This window comes from Lynx canadensis, chromosome B4, assembly GCF_007474595.2.
Source record: "Lynx canadensis isolate LIC74 chromosome B4, mLynCan4.pri.v2, whole genome shotgun sequence".
NCBI classification, from domain to species: domain Eukaryota; kingdom Metazoa; phylum Chordata; class Mammalia; order Carnivora; family Felidae; genus Lynx; species Lynx canadensis.
In genome coordinates, this window is record NC_044309.1 from 100,883,271 (window position 1) to 100,898,228 (window position 14,958).

Consider the following 14,958-nt stretch of genomic DNA (forward strand, 5'->3'; position numbering starts at 1 on the left):
ATACATTTATAAGGGTGAATACAAATAAGTATAATTATACCCATATATGAATGCACATCCGAAACAAGCAGGTATAGCTACCTCTAGAGAAGCAATGAGTGGGATCCCCATTGTTGTTCAGGGTAAACTGATAAACTGATGTCGTTCCAGGGGAAAAACTTCTGTAGCTGTGAGTTGACAACAATGTTTTTAGACAAACAAACAAAAAAAGTACCCTTTTGAGGTTTTCTGTTAGGGTTATTTCTTCAAAATAACTAGCTCCTCCTTACCAGCCCCTTCCTGGGTTCACCCCTACTGGAGGATTTTACTTCCTGACCCACTGAATCGGGAGGGCCGGTGTGATTTGATTTGACCAATGAATGCGAGTGGAAAAATGACATGGGCCGTTCCTGAGCAGAAGCTTTAAGAGCCAGTGCTAAGATCTCTCATGTCTTTTTCCTCTGTCATAAGATCAACATGTCTGAAGACTGGTATTGTGCTTTTAGCATGGGTCTTAGTATATAGGGTCCCTGAATCAGAGCTGCAGCCAACAAAGTGAACATTAATGTGAGCAAAAATGCATCTTTGGGTTTGTAAGCCACTGGAATTTCGAGAGCACTTGTAAATTTAACATAACTTAGTCTAAGCCAGAATTTCTCCACCTTGGCACTTGTGATATTGTAATCTGCATAATTCTCTATTGTGGGGGGAGGGGGTGTCCTGTCATTGTAGGGGGTATGAAAACATCATTGGCCTCTACCTACTAGGTATCAGAAGTACCACACTCCCCAGTTGTGACAACAGAAAATGTCTCCTGATGTTGCTGAATGTCCCCTAGGGGGGAACCAGTTGAAAACCACTAGTATCAGCCTAGGAGTTAACAAAGTGGAGTCCCAGAGCCAACAGTACCTGCATCACCTGGAAATATGTAAGAAATGTAGAGTTTCAAGCCCCTTTCAGACCTGCTGAATGAGTAAGGATGGGGCTGGGGCCCTGCAAGCAATAATTTAATGAGCCCTCCAAGAGTTCTGAACATGAAAGTTTGAGCTAGTCTAAACGGACTGGTACACAAACTCCTTTGTATAAAGAGGACATAATTGTTGCTTTCCATTATTTTGATGTCTTAAGCATAAGAATTCCCTTTGTGTGTGTGTGTGAATCTAGAAGGCTTTCATAAGTCTTATACTACATGGGTGCTTTAGTGTAATAGACGTCAAACGAAAGTGAAGTATTGTAACATCAGTATATTTACTGTAGTCTTATAACCTGGTGATTCACTAGGTCACAGTAATTGCAAATAAAAAGAAATGTTTTGCTTAGGAATCAAAAGGGGAGCGGCATTTTGATCTTTTAAAAAACTCTTTGTAAAATGATTGTTTTTATAAGGATAATCATCAGTTTCTGTGATTTGACATTTGTACCCTCATTTAAGCACATTTTATAACAACATTTATAAATTTTATAAAAAGTTTTTTTAATGTTTATTTTTGAGAGAGAGAGAAAGAGAGAGAGAGAGAGAGAAAGGGAGACAGAGTGCAAACAGGGGAGGGGCAGAGGGAGGGAGACACAGAATCAGAAGCAGGCTCCAGGCTCTGAGTGGTCAGCACAGACCCTGATGCGGGGCTTGAACTCATGAGCCTTCAAGCCATGAGATCATGACCTGAGCTGAAGTCGGCGGCTTAACCGACTGAGCCACCCACGTGTTCCAAAACATTTATTTTTAAAGACAGATGTATTGAGAATCAGTATTCACAATCACAAGTTTATGTGTTTGCTTCATTGCAAAAAAATTTTTTGGAAATAATTGTGATTTTCATTTAAATTCCCTTTTATATATGTGTGTAAAACGGAGGATTTATGTATGATCTGTCTTGAGCCTGGGTAGAAGAATTAATTAACTTCGTAAAGTAGATTATTATCATATGTAAAGGTGTAGGTAGTGTGCATTATAATGCTAATTTCTATAGTTAAGAAATTGGGGTGTTTCCCATAGTTGAGGTAGGCGGTATGAAGTAGACTCAGAAGTGATTAGATGATATTAGTTCAGAAAATGACAGGGACTTATGTAACAGAATGGCACAATTATTTCTACGTATTTCTCCATTTTCCTCCTTTTAATATGGAATGTTTATGGGCAGAAAACCTCAAAAGAAAATTGATAGTACTTTTCTCCTTGGCTCTAAATGGTACACATGGTCCCTACTACACCTAATAAGTGTTTTAAAAGTTTTCCTGGGGCACCTGGGTGACTCACGTGGTTAAGGGTTTGACTCTAGGTTTCAGCTCAGGTCATGAGCTCACAGAAGGTGAGTTTGAGTCCTACATCGGGCTCTGTGCTGACAGTGTAGAGCCTGCTTGGGATTCTCTCTCTCTCCCTCTGTCTCTGCCCCTACCCTACTTGCTCGTGCTCAATCTCTCTCTCCCTCTCTCTCTCTCTCTCTCTCTCTCAAAATAAATAAATGAACTTAAAAAAAGTTTTCCTAAAATCAGATTTCAGGGTGCTGGTGTCGTATATATACATAAGCAGTGTGAGATAAATACAATAAATTTATCTTGTAGGTTTTCTGTTTTTATTAAAATATCAAAAAGAAAAGAGCTGATGATGCTACAGTAGGTTAATAGAATAGACCAAAAAATGCTCAGTATCAAAAACCATATTTATATTTTTTGTCACATCATTATAGTCTACTTACTTGGCCAACAACTTTTAATTTTGTGCTTTGAGTGAAAATACTGTGTGTGTGTGTGGGGGGGGGAACCCTCTTGTGTTATTTTCTTGGCTATTTTTTCTGTAAAGAAATCTTGATTTTTATTGTCGTGGTAGGATTTTACAAAATAGTTTCGGAATAATAAGCCCTTGAGAGATGAGGTGAAGTCTTTCCCTTTAAAGCATTATCTGCCAGCCAGTGGAGAGTGTCATGCTACGTTTTTTAGGTCCTTTACACTCTTGAATTTGATTTGTGCTTTTACAGCACAAATCCCAACGTTCAGAAGGCAGATCTGCCTGCTTCAGCTGCCTGCAGCTACAGAGAATTAGTCTGTCATTCTCCAGAGTCGGAGAATGTGTGTGTGCCAGTGTGTGTGTGTGTGTCCGTGTCTGGGGCTGGGTGGCCAGGAGTGATTTAAATGTGCATAGGGGTGAATAGTGTAGCATCTCATTCAGGCTTGGCTTTGAAACCTGTGGCATTCTGGGCTGGACAGCCGCTTCAGTGCTTCTGTTTTAATTTAGCAGGATGTTTGCTGCCATGGCAGCCAGCAGCATCCACTGCAGCAGCAAGGAAGGGCCATAGATCTGAGAATGCAGGTGGAATACTAAAACACCAGACGCTCGTGCAGCACTGGGCTTCAGTGCTTAATTTCTGCTCTTAGGGGGCTCTGCTGTGGAGGCTGTACATGCTGCGCTGTGTCAGCTCATCTAGAGTCAAGGGCTGCAGACCTAGATCAGTGAAGGGCTGGTGAGAGGTAGGAAAAAAAAAAAAAAAAACATGAGCGAGATCACTGGTGCTTCACTACCTCGCGTTTGAGAACATAGAGGTGGTAGAGGGAAATGTGGACCCATCGTCCTGCTGAGATATGTGATTGGATGAAGACTGGAAAATGTAGTTGGCTTCCTGGGCTACTTTCAGCTGGAGCCGTGTCTTTGGTGAACTCTTTTCTGCTTCAGATACGCTCCAGCAAAGTGTTTGTAAGTACTGCTGATTAGGGGGAGAATGTGGCAAGCTAAATCGTGGGCAACTGACTGATTGTACTGTCGCTCTAGAATCTTATGTGAATGTTGGAGCCTGCTGGGGCTTTTACTAAAGTGCATGTGTTAATTAAAACCAAAAAGCGCCGGTTGCCATCTCCGTGTAAAAAGACAATGTGAAGTCCAGTTGAAAAGAAGAAGCCCCTAGAAGAGCCATGCAGCGGCCGGCTGAACTCTCTGTGTTTCGGAGCAAAGAAGTAAGGAGAAAGGGAGCCTGCCTTCAGAAACAGAAGTCTCTGACCAATCTTGCCCTCACCAGCGAGGGGGACAGGAGACCCACTGTGCGCATTTCCAACTGGTTTGGAAACGCTGCAAAGGCCAGCCAGAGAGAATCCGACTATGCAGAGAGGCGCTCGCTGTCCAGATTTCTCTCGCGCTCTGTGCAGTCCCTGTACCACGCCAGTGGCCCCGGCGCCTGGAACCTCCTGCCTGCCGGCCAGTCGGGCAATGAGGGCTTGGAGGACTGGTCTTCCAGAAAAGGCTTGGAAGGGGAGAGTGATGAAGACAGCAGGTCCGAAGATGAGAACGTGTCCTCCAGGCAAAGCAGCATCAGCAGAAGCTGGGCTGAAGAGGAGGGAGAAAGCTGCCTGCGGGAAGGCACAGCTCATCTGGATGAAGACGTGATCCTTACGATGCTGGGTGACCTGGAACAGGCACTTTACACTGACTTGTTAGGTAAGTCAGGTGTGTTCCTAAGATGAGGAGGGGATTTGAAGAAGCTGCACATTTGCATTAGCCAAATAGCTTCCATTCTTCTGACTGGATTTTTAAACTGTCGTTACTCAAAAAAAATTTTTTTTAATTACTTGTTGTGATTATTGGCTTTGTAAAGCTAAGCTGTGAGAACCGGGTGTAAAGTCTATTGGAGGAAAATAATTAGCAGTCTGCCCTGGGCATTCTTGGCCTGATGTCCTGGATATTCTAGATATCTATAAAGGAGTGGTAACGTCTTAAAATTCCGACATGTTTTTTTACTTAGTAATTAACGGGGCCTAGTTTTTTAACTTCCCTCAAGGTGACCTCGCCACAAACATGGAATGAACAATGAAGGGTCTCTTGGGTAAATTTGTTGTAAAGTTGGTTTTCTTCTACTGCCTCAGTGGCATCCACATAGACGGTCCTTGTTTGTGCCTCAGTGATAAGTACCATGTATTCTAGGAACACTTCCGGAAATGCAGAGGTACCTTTTGACAGCTTTGCTCACGCACTACTTTTTGGGGGCAGGGGGTGGTGATTGGCAAAAAATTCTCCTGAGCGTGTACGTTGTAACGATTGAAACTGCTATGTAGATGACCATGAACTGTTTGTTCCCACAAAGTGGGCTTTTTGATGACATAGGTCTCAGTGATAACTTCTGACATAATCTTTAGTTAACTAGATATGGAGATGTCTGAAGTAATTCTTCAATGTTGTTTCGCTTTCCACTTTGCTGCCTGCCTAAATAGCCAGACTGCATACATGTTGGTTGTCATGTCTAAATTGAGCGCTCTACCAAAGGACATTTATATCACACAGTTCCTTCTTCAAAAATCCATAAGTTTTAAACCACTGACTACGTCATATTTGGTTACCATGTATGTTTACAAAAACAAAACGAAACAAAAACAAAAAACACCTCCCTATAGGACCCCTCACATGTAAAAGAATTAAACCTGACCAGTGATCTCTTTGTTTCTGATTCATACAACTGATGCTAAATGTAGATGTGTTTTTATTCTGTATGTAGACCCTCCTATTACAAGATGTTTTATGAGGCTCTCCGGAATCTTAGTGAACCAGCTTTAGAAGAAGAAAGCCTAGAGAGACAGCAGAGGCAAATATTGCTCAATTTTTCATGTCAGTTTGGCTTTAAAAGAGTAATGTTTCCACAGTTGTGGGAATAGTGATTCCTGAATCTGAATCTGAATACACCAGGTGCTCAGACATAGAAGATTTACTTCTTCACCATTGTGTGATTTCTGTGATGAACTGTTTCTCATAAAAGACCTCTATGCAGTACAAAGGCAAGAGAGGGAGTAAGGATCTTTTTAATTTTTTTTTTCATCTTCTAAAACTGTGGAATCAAATAATATTCATCTTTTGCCTTTAAAATAGTAGCATTTGTCTTGTTCTAAGTACCTCTTACATAAGTATTTTCAAAGATATGAACAGAGAGCAGTCCCCCGGCAGGATTTGTTGCTTGCTCTGGTAAATTATAGCATGCTGTGCGTGGGTGTATATATGACATTCGCCTTTTTGTGCATAAATAACTTGGAGCATTACTGTCAGAGGGCAGTCTCTCAATAGAAGTCTGTATGTTCCAAGGTTTTTAAACCAAACATCTGCTTATCATATTTATGGGGTTATTCTTTTTAAGGCTTCCCCCCACCCCAACTTATGCCAGTTTTCGAAAATGCAAGTGAGAAAGTAAGGAAGAGTTTATTCAAATAGTTGTGACGTGAATAATCATGTCAGGATAATGAAGCACTCCAATGCAGTTTCCTAAATAATGATGCATGTTAAGTTGGTAAATATATCCAAGCCCAGAGCACACGGGAATTTCAAGATTTCTACCACGTGCTTGACTGGGTTCTGCTTCTGACTCAAAATGGCCTCTTCCAAGTGAATTTTTAGACAGAGTTCCTTGAGTTCCGCTCTTTAAACTTGTGTATCCTAATAGACTAGACTAAGGTCTGTGCTATAACTTTACAGGGGAATTTTAAAAGATAACTAGCCATGTTTTTGCTATTTTCTGCCCAAAATATCTGGCTTGAGATGAGTTGAAAAATTTCCATCCAACTCATTGTTGGGGTCATCTACAAAATTAGGGTTCTCAAAATACATCAGGCAGCTGTACTCTAAATAACATTTGCAAAGTGGTTGGTGTAGAGGATATAATTCTTTGTGAACCAGGTTCATTCATATATAATTTGATTTCCTATTAAAAGATGACAGTGCTGACAGTCTTAATTACAATGTATATAATTAAAGCCTAAAATGTAAGAGCAGGACCACATATTAAGCAAAAATGCAGAAGCCACTATTTTTCCTGAGTGAAGCCTCTTGAGTGTCAGACAGGATAGTAAGGCCTTACGCACATTTTCCCAAATGGTATATATTCTGTGATTATCTTCGAGTTTTTAACATTGTTGTAAACTGCTTTCTCATTGCTTATAAAGTATCCTTTGTAAGTGGGGCTAAGAGTAGGGCTAAACTGAGCCTTAGTGGAACAGAGATTATGAAAGTGAGAGGGGATATAACGCTTTTGAGACTAAATTAATTTATCGTGTGTTTTTTCTACTAACTTTTGTTGTTACTGAATAATTCACTTTATTTGTGCTTTTACATTTGGCCTTTTCAGTTGAACTTCCTTTCTCTCCCCCAATCCTCTAGACATCATTTGGATACACATTTATAGGATGTTTTAAGATTTGTGCAATCCTGAAGGGGATTGTAGGTGTATTTAATTGTATTTTGCCTTTTATGGGTCATTGAGAACATTTACTGTGATAAATGTTGATTTGGTTGTTATCTTTCTTAACATGAATGAGGCAGAAATTATGTTTTGCTCAATAAGGACCAGGAGAAAAGATCCATTTGTCTGATTGTCATGAACAGTGCAGTACCCTATGAGCAAATATTATGAAAGAATAAAACCAAAGGAGGGAAGAAGGTGTGGTTTTGTATTATGAGAGAAGCTATATAAACAAAAATGGATTCAATTGGAAAAATTTAGGATCTAAGATGCCTGTTGGATTGGAAGAAGGACATTTAAAATGAGCTGAGGGGTGCCTGGGTGGCTCAATTGGTTAAGTGTCCGACTCTTGGTTTTGGCTCCGGTCGTGACCTCTTCGTTCATAGGCTCGAGCCCCACATTGGGCTCTGTGCTGACAGCGCAGAGCTTGCTAGGTCTCTCTTCCTCTCTCTCTGCCCCTTCCCCCAAAAATAAATAAACTTTTTTAAAAAGTAAAAAATAAATAAATAAATTAATTAATTAAAGGAGCTGGGGTGCCTGGGTGGCCCATTCAGTTAAGTGTCTGACTCTTGGTTTTGGCTCAGGTCATGATCTCATGGTTTTGTGGGTTCGAGCCCCACATTGGGCTCTAAGCTGACAGAGTGGAGCCTGCTTGGGATTCTCTGTCTCCCTCTCTCTCTACCCCTCCCTGACTTGCACTGTCTCTGTCTCTCTCAAAGTCAACTTAAAAAAATTAAAAAGTATATAAATAAAATAAAACATATAAAAGGAGCTGAAGAAGATGTGAAAAAACATTTAGTGAAATGGAATGTCTGAAAACACAGTGTTTCTATTATTTATATTAAAAAGATATTGAGGGGCGCCTGGGTGGCTAAGTTGATTAAGCAGTCGACTTCGGGTCAGGTCATGATCTCGCGGTCCGTGAGTTCGAGCCCCGCATCAGGCTCTGTGCTGACAGTTCGGAGCCTGGAGCCTGTTTCAGATTCTGTGTCTCCTTCTCTCTGACCCTCCCCCATTCATGCTCTGTCTCTGTCTCAAAAATAAATAAACGTTAAAAAAAATTAAAAAAATAAAAGATATTGAAGAAATTAAGATATCAGTGTTATTACGTGAGTTGACAAGTGGCTGACAGGCAGCCTGATTCCAGTGTAGAAGTTCTCACAGAGGGAAGGGGACCAGGGCCCGGGGACATGTAAAGGTATATTCTACCACCTCGTGTAAGGTCAATGACTCCATCCCTTCCTCCTTCCAGTAAAGGTTATCTCAACAACTCCCTCCTTTAAGTCTTGTCATTTCTTGGGGGGCCTGGGTGGCTCACTCGGTTAAACTTCTGACTTGGGCTCAAGTCATGATGTTGCAATTCGGGAGTTCGAACTCCATGTCATGAGTGCAGAGCCCGCTTGGCATTCTCTCTCTCTCTCCCTCTCTCTTTCTTCCCCTCCCCCACTTGTGCATGCTCTCTTTCTCTCAAAAAAAATAAATAAACTTAAAAAAAAGAAGACTTGTCATTTCTTACCATCACTTACAAACTTAGGTATATTACTGTATGAAATCTTATATTCTGATATTGGCTTTAGTGCTTCTCTGATTTTGTCCCATTCTTCACTATTTCTTATGCCCACTTTGAGTAAAATCTCTTCTTGACCTCTGACTTTCCTTTGGCTGTAATTATATTCTGCCCTTTAAGATTTTCCTTAAAAAATCCTTCTTTGTCTTCAGGGTTTTACCAGATTATTTTGAAGTAAAAGGTAGGCTTTCTAGCCATTTCTAAAATATGATGTTATATTTATGAGAAGGATGGGAATAAGTTCCAGAAGTATCATGATTAGAATCTTAAGGGTTATTAGCAGTTCTGAGTCGTAAAATGATGTTAGTTTATAAGGTTAAGGATTGTGTTAACTTGAGTTAGTGTAGGAAAAGTTGATGCCATGTGCATGAGGGTACAAAATATATTTTTCTAGCTCTTGAAAATATATTTAAGGACCATTTTTATACTTTCAAGTTTGAAATAATAATGCTACTTTTAAACATATTTTAATCATTCAAATAATTTATAAATTAAAAAGTAGAAATTTACGGACTGGAAGCAAAATGATGGTTGTTTTGGCAACCATCCAGGAGGAGGAATAATGAACAATGTAGTAATGTTTGGGTGAAGAAGAAAATAGAGGACTCAGTAGTTGTGTCTTCTGTTATTTAACTGCCCATGGTGAAGGTAGTATAAAGTTCTGTCAGTTTCAGAGCCACTAGGACCTCTGGATGGAAATGAAAGGGAGGCAAATTATTCATCCTCAGAAATGTTTTCACAATTAGAAGTTACTAATAGAAGGAGCCATCTCTTCCTGAAGAGGAAGGCTTTCCAGTCTTAGAGGTTTCAGGCAGAGGCACATGGCTGTCACCCGTGTGAGGCAGAGATCATGTGAGGCATAGATGAGTTTCCTCACTGGCTGAGCTAAGAAGAAGCATTCTCTGGAATCCCTACCAACTCTATGATTATACTGTAAATGTTAAATGGGTGTATTCATTGCGTATGTGTCTTTTTTTTTTTAATCTGGCATAAATTCTGAGGAAGAAAATGAACACGTCAAATACGTACTTCTATTCTTGAAACCGATTGTAGATATGTATCTTGACTTGTCTATAGTGGCAGTCTTCATACTGGAGTTTAATATATGCTATTTTCTACCTTCACTTTCCCTCCACTTTTTCCTTTGCTTCCATTCCCTTCTCCTTCCCACCATCCCCTTCCTTTGCCTTCCTTTTCTCCCCCTCTCCTTCTCATACCTCCCCTCCCTTTACTCTATCAGTGCCCCGCTCTCCCTTCCTGTCCTCCCTTTACTCTATCAGTGTCCCTCTCTCCCTTCCTGTCCTCCTGCATCTTTCCTTCTTGTTAAAATTTCCCATCACGGGACATCCTTCTGAGCCCAAACTGAACAGAAGAGAAACTGTACTTCCTCTGCCATCTCCCCATGTTCTTCTCATTATCCAGATAGACAAGTTTCAAATGGCCACTGGCCTGGAAGGTGTTACGTCGCATAATCAAACTGGTTTTCTGGCACCTCTACCTCCAAATGATGGGTAGTGGTTGTGTAAGGCCAGCATTTGTCACACTGGCAGAGCTGCTTGTCTCGTGCCTATTAAACACATGCTGACTTGAGATGCCAAGGACTTTACTGGAACTGTAATGTCACATGTGGATGCTGTGAGTCCCTGTGGGAAGCGGGGAAGGAATTGAGAATAAAGCTATCCAATGTTGTGAATTTTGATCCATGAGTCTAATAAAATAAAGGACTTACAAATGTATTGCTTCTAAAAGAAAAGGCCTCTATCTTACTCCCCAGAGTCCAAATGTATAATTGCTACCAGGTAAGTTTATCTTACGATTCTGAATATACCTAGAAATAAGTAATTATGGAGATAATTAGAATCCCAATAATTTCAGTTTTTTTAAATTAAGCTCGGTAACATGCAGTACTCTACAGTGTATTGCTGAATTAATCACTGTCACTTTGCAATGATTAAGGTCACAAATCTATAAAGTATTATTGGATTATCATCACTACTTATCATCAATTTATTACTTGTAATGTCACATTTGTTTCTGTTCACATTTTATTTGTAGAAAGGAGAATCATAATTTTCAGATAATAGGCATTTGGAATGTCCTACCTTTATTTTATTTTTAAGGAGAGGAATTTGTACTACTTATCTATGTATACAGTTATTCTGAGACCAGGAAATGACTTGACTAACAAGTTTATTATTATGTTACTTTTTTAGGTGAAGATCCTGAAACAAGAAGAATGAGAACAGTTAAAAACATAGCAGACTTGAGGCAAAATTTAGAGGAGACTATGTCCAGTCTTCGTGGGACCCAGATAAGCCACAGGTTTTTTTTATTTTTGTTTTTTGTTTTTTCTCAGTTCTACATTTCTTTGGGCCAATAAAGACAAATGACAATTGAGCACTAACTTCTTATAATGATAAAGAATTTAATTTTCCTTAACTGTTTTCTCACTTAAATTTTACATGACATTCAACTGGTGACTTCTTAGCACAAACCCAGGGACTTTTTTTCTCCTATCCATCTCGTCTTTAATAGAGTGTCCCATTCAAACTGAATTAGCTACTGAAATTGCCACCATCACTACTAAGTAGATTTGCATGCCTGTGCCACAGAACGGCGATGGACGTTGCAGTTGAAATGCATCTGGCAGGGGGGAGGGGAGGGGAGAGAGACTTTCAAGAATAATTTTGGTCAACTTCCAGAATCGTTCTGAGAAGCTGTAAGGGGTTCGGTTCAGGGTTTGTTGAAAGTGTGAAACAAAAATTTACTTTATCTAAACTGTGATGATGGCTTTTCTTTTGAACGCACGAAAGTAAAACAAACAAACTTCAGAATGCCCCTCCCACATTTTGACCTCTGCAGAGGTGTCTTGCATCTCGTAAGAATGACGAGATAACGTCTCACGATGAGTGCATCATTTGGCTTGCGTGAAAATGGCATGCTTCTAAGAAACTCTAGCCTTTCCAGTCCTCATGTAGTGCATTCTCGGTCTATGACCCCAAGTGAATCAGAGTATAGTGACTTCTTCGCTTTGTTGACAGCACCCTGGAGACAACATTTGACAGCACTGTGACAACAGAAGTGAACGGAAGGACCATACCCAACTTGACAAGCCGCCCCACTCCCATGACCTGGAGGTTGGGTCAGGCGTGTCCTCGACTTCAGGCTGGAGATGCCCCTTCCCTGGGGGCTGGTTACCCTCGCAGTGGTACCAGCCGACTTATCCACACAGACCCCTCGAGATTCATGTACACAACGCCTCTCCGTCGAGCAGCTGTGTCTCGACTGGGAAACCTATCACAGATGGACATGAGTGAGAAAGCAAGCAGTGACCTGGACATGTCTTCTGAAGTTGACGTTGGTGGATACATGAGTGACGGTGATATCCTTGGGAAAAGTCTCAGAGCTGATGACATCAACAGTGGGTAAGTGGCCCTGGGCTCTACCAGCATTATGCAAACAGGGAGGGTGGTCTCCTAAGATGCATTAGCTATAGGAAGGGTATATAGGTGAGCTCACAAAGTCATTAGAAAACATAATAAATCAAAGGTTATTTGGAGGTATATCAGGCCCTCTCGTCTGCTTATTCCTGGAAAGTAAAATATCTAAAATTTCTATAAAATCTTTCCATTGTGAGCCATTAAATTTTTCTATTGTTAGTTTAGAGAAACAAATGTGCCCTGGGCTTTTCAGAGTGATTTTCACATGCTTCTTAAGTAACAGATTTTGTAGTGAAAGACGTGGGAAGGGGACAGGAGGAGTTTTGCTGAGCTGCTGCAATTTTTTTTTTTGTTTTGTTTTAATTTGACTTATCAAAGCTGCCTATAACTGCTTGGAGGAACAAATATTTTCTAGCATTCTTCAGTTATGTACCTCAAATTGAAAGCTTCAATCTCTTTTGATGATATTTTTTTTAAATCTTAGCCTTTGTTGTCGTTTTTTTTTCTTTTTTCTGTTTCCTATCATATTCCAAAAAAACACTGTTGTGATTATAAAACTTTTAAAGATTTTGGCAGTTTGGAATATTTAGTTCAATCTGAGGATGAACGAAGGCAATAGGAAACTCTATTAAAACTGCTTCTATTAATTGTAATTCCCTACAGACAAGAAAACTGGTCTGAGCTGACCACAATTGTGTAATGCTGAAGAAAGGCTGGACTTGCATTAGAACCAAGATATATCTGACTTCAAAACCTAGGGTCTGTGATATAACAAAAAGCTTCCCAATCAATTTTGTCATTCTCATGGGAGTCTGGGTTTTGACTTATTCTTTGTCCTTAGACATCTGAGAGGACCAGTAACGGAAATCATTCTCCTGTATGAGTAACCCTGACTTCATTCATGAAAGGAAAGGAAAGGAGAGGAAAGGAAAGGAAAGAAAAAAAGAAAAGAAAAGAAAAAAGAAAATCTTATTTGAAAGGTGACAAGACCTTAAAATAATTCAGACAAGCTTTAGATCAGATTTATAGCTCTGCTCTGTATCCAGTGTTTCCTTGTGACCACCTTATGTGGTGGCTAAATTCCAACAATTTAGAATTAGGGAGACGGATGGTGGTCAGTTAGGGTAGGAAATAGTTGAGTTGCCACTGGAGTCAGAGTGCAATTTAAATTCCTTTTGACCATAGCTATCTGTGGACCGCTTGGGGCCTTAAGGTATCCAAACTCCTTTTTGTTATCTGTAATAAGGATAAAATGGCAGAATCTCTCCAAAACCATTAGGAATCGAGGAAATAATCTACAAAATTGTACTTCCACAAAGTCTGTCACAGTATGAGTGTTGAATAAATGTGTCACTATCATAATTCCATTTATTATCATTCACACTCATACTGATTTATGGATGCTATTTTTATCATTTTTGTACATGTTAGATGCCACCTAGGAGGGAGTGCCCAGTGTAGGGAGCATGGTGGCAATGAAGGAACATCTAAGGCATGAACTTTTTCTCCCATCTCTCTCCTTTCTCACCCATTCTTTCCACTCTCCCTCCTATATCCTCTTTTTTCTTTCTTTGTCTCTTTAAATGAGAGCATATGTGTGTATTCATTTTTTATATTTACTACTGGATGAAGATTTAATTATACACATAAATATCATATTTATACACACATGTATATGCATATTTATATATACAGAGACACATATACATATACGTGTATATATATAATATACAGACACATACACAAGCCGTCAATCTCATTATTTACAGTAGTTACATTCTATAAAATCACTACATACACTGAATTAGTGAACACTGAACCATTGCTCCTAGGGGAAATACAGATATAGTTCCTGTGATCTTTTGGTCATAATAGTTTCATCAAACCATCAGAATATAGTCTTGTTGTATGTGTATTTCAATTTAAAGCGAGCTTATTTATTAGTACATATTGGGGATACATATTGTAGATTCATTATTGTAGATATTATTAATACATATTGTACTGTTAATACATATTGTAGATACATTAACATTGAGCTCATGCCTAAAAGCAGTATAATCCATGCCTGCATGAAGCTCATCTAACACATATTTTTCCATAAGGCACATCGCAGCCTTCCTACACTTGGGAACACAAGGGCACTTCAGCACTACACTTGGGGGCCATCTTAACACCAGAATCTCAAACAGGAAGCACAAAAATGTGAAAAATGTGGCTCTAAATAGACTAAAGAGGACACATTGGCAGTAGGAGAGCTGAATCAAGAAGGCAGAATATCACCTTATTTGACCTCAGCCTGGAATGTCCTCATGAGCAACTTAAATTTCTCTCTGTTCTGTGCCTGTCTGTGAGTGACCATGAATATGTTGCAATTATTGATTTGGGGCTTCAAATTTTAGCCAGTAAGCAAATTTGCAAATGTGGTATTTATGAATAATGAGGATTGACTATATTTACTTATAAACAAGTAAAATGTTTATCTGGAGAGGGAAAGCATATCTTGGGAGCAGTTTAAACCAGAAATCAATGGACATTGACAATGTAACATGTGAGTCATTTCAAAGGTCTTGTACAGAAAAAAAACTGAGGTAAGAGTTCAGAGTAGGGAGAAAGTGCTAAATACAGGCATGAAATAGAAAGGAGGAAATAAGAAAAGGAAATAGTTTAGTTATAATCTCGATTTATTTTTTTTATTTTTTATTTTAGAAAAAAGACAGAGCAAAGGAGGCGCAGAGAGAGAGAGAGAGAGAGAGAGAGAGAGAGAGAGAGA

At 39.6% G+C, this 14,958-nt stretch overlaps 1 protein-coding gene across 3 annotated transcripts in view; it reads left to right on the forward strand.

Moving 5' to 3' along the window:
• Positions 1-14,958, forward strand: part of NAV3 (neuron navigator 3) — a 596,222-nt gene that overhangs the window by 424,430 nt on the left and 156,834 nt on the right. For 2 of the 3 annotated variants that reach the window (XM_030323286.1, XM_030323287.1), the window contains exons 10-11: positions 10,959-11,067; positions 11,787-12,170. In XM_030323286.1, the coding sequence (XP_030179146.1) occupies positions 10,959-11,067; positions 11,787-12,170 (493 nt within the window). Of the gene's footprint in view, positions 1-3,103; positions 4,400-10,958; positions 11,068-11,786; positions 12,171-14,958 lie in introns of those variants that run through there. The other variant, XM_032594013.1, reaches the window with a different exon arrangement.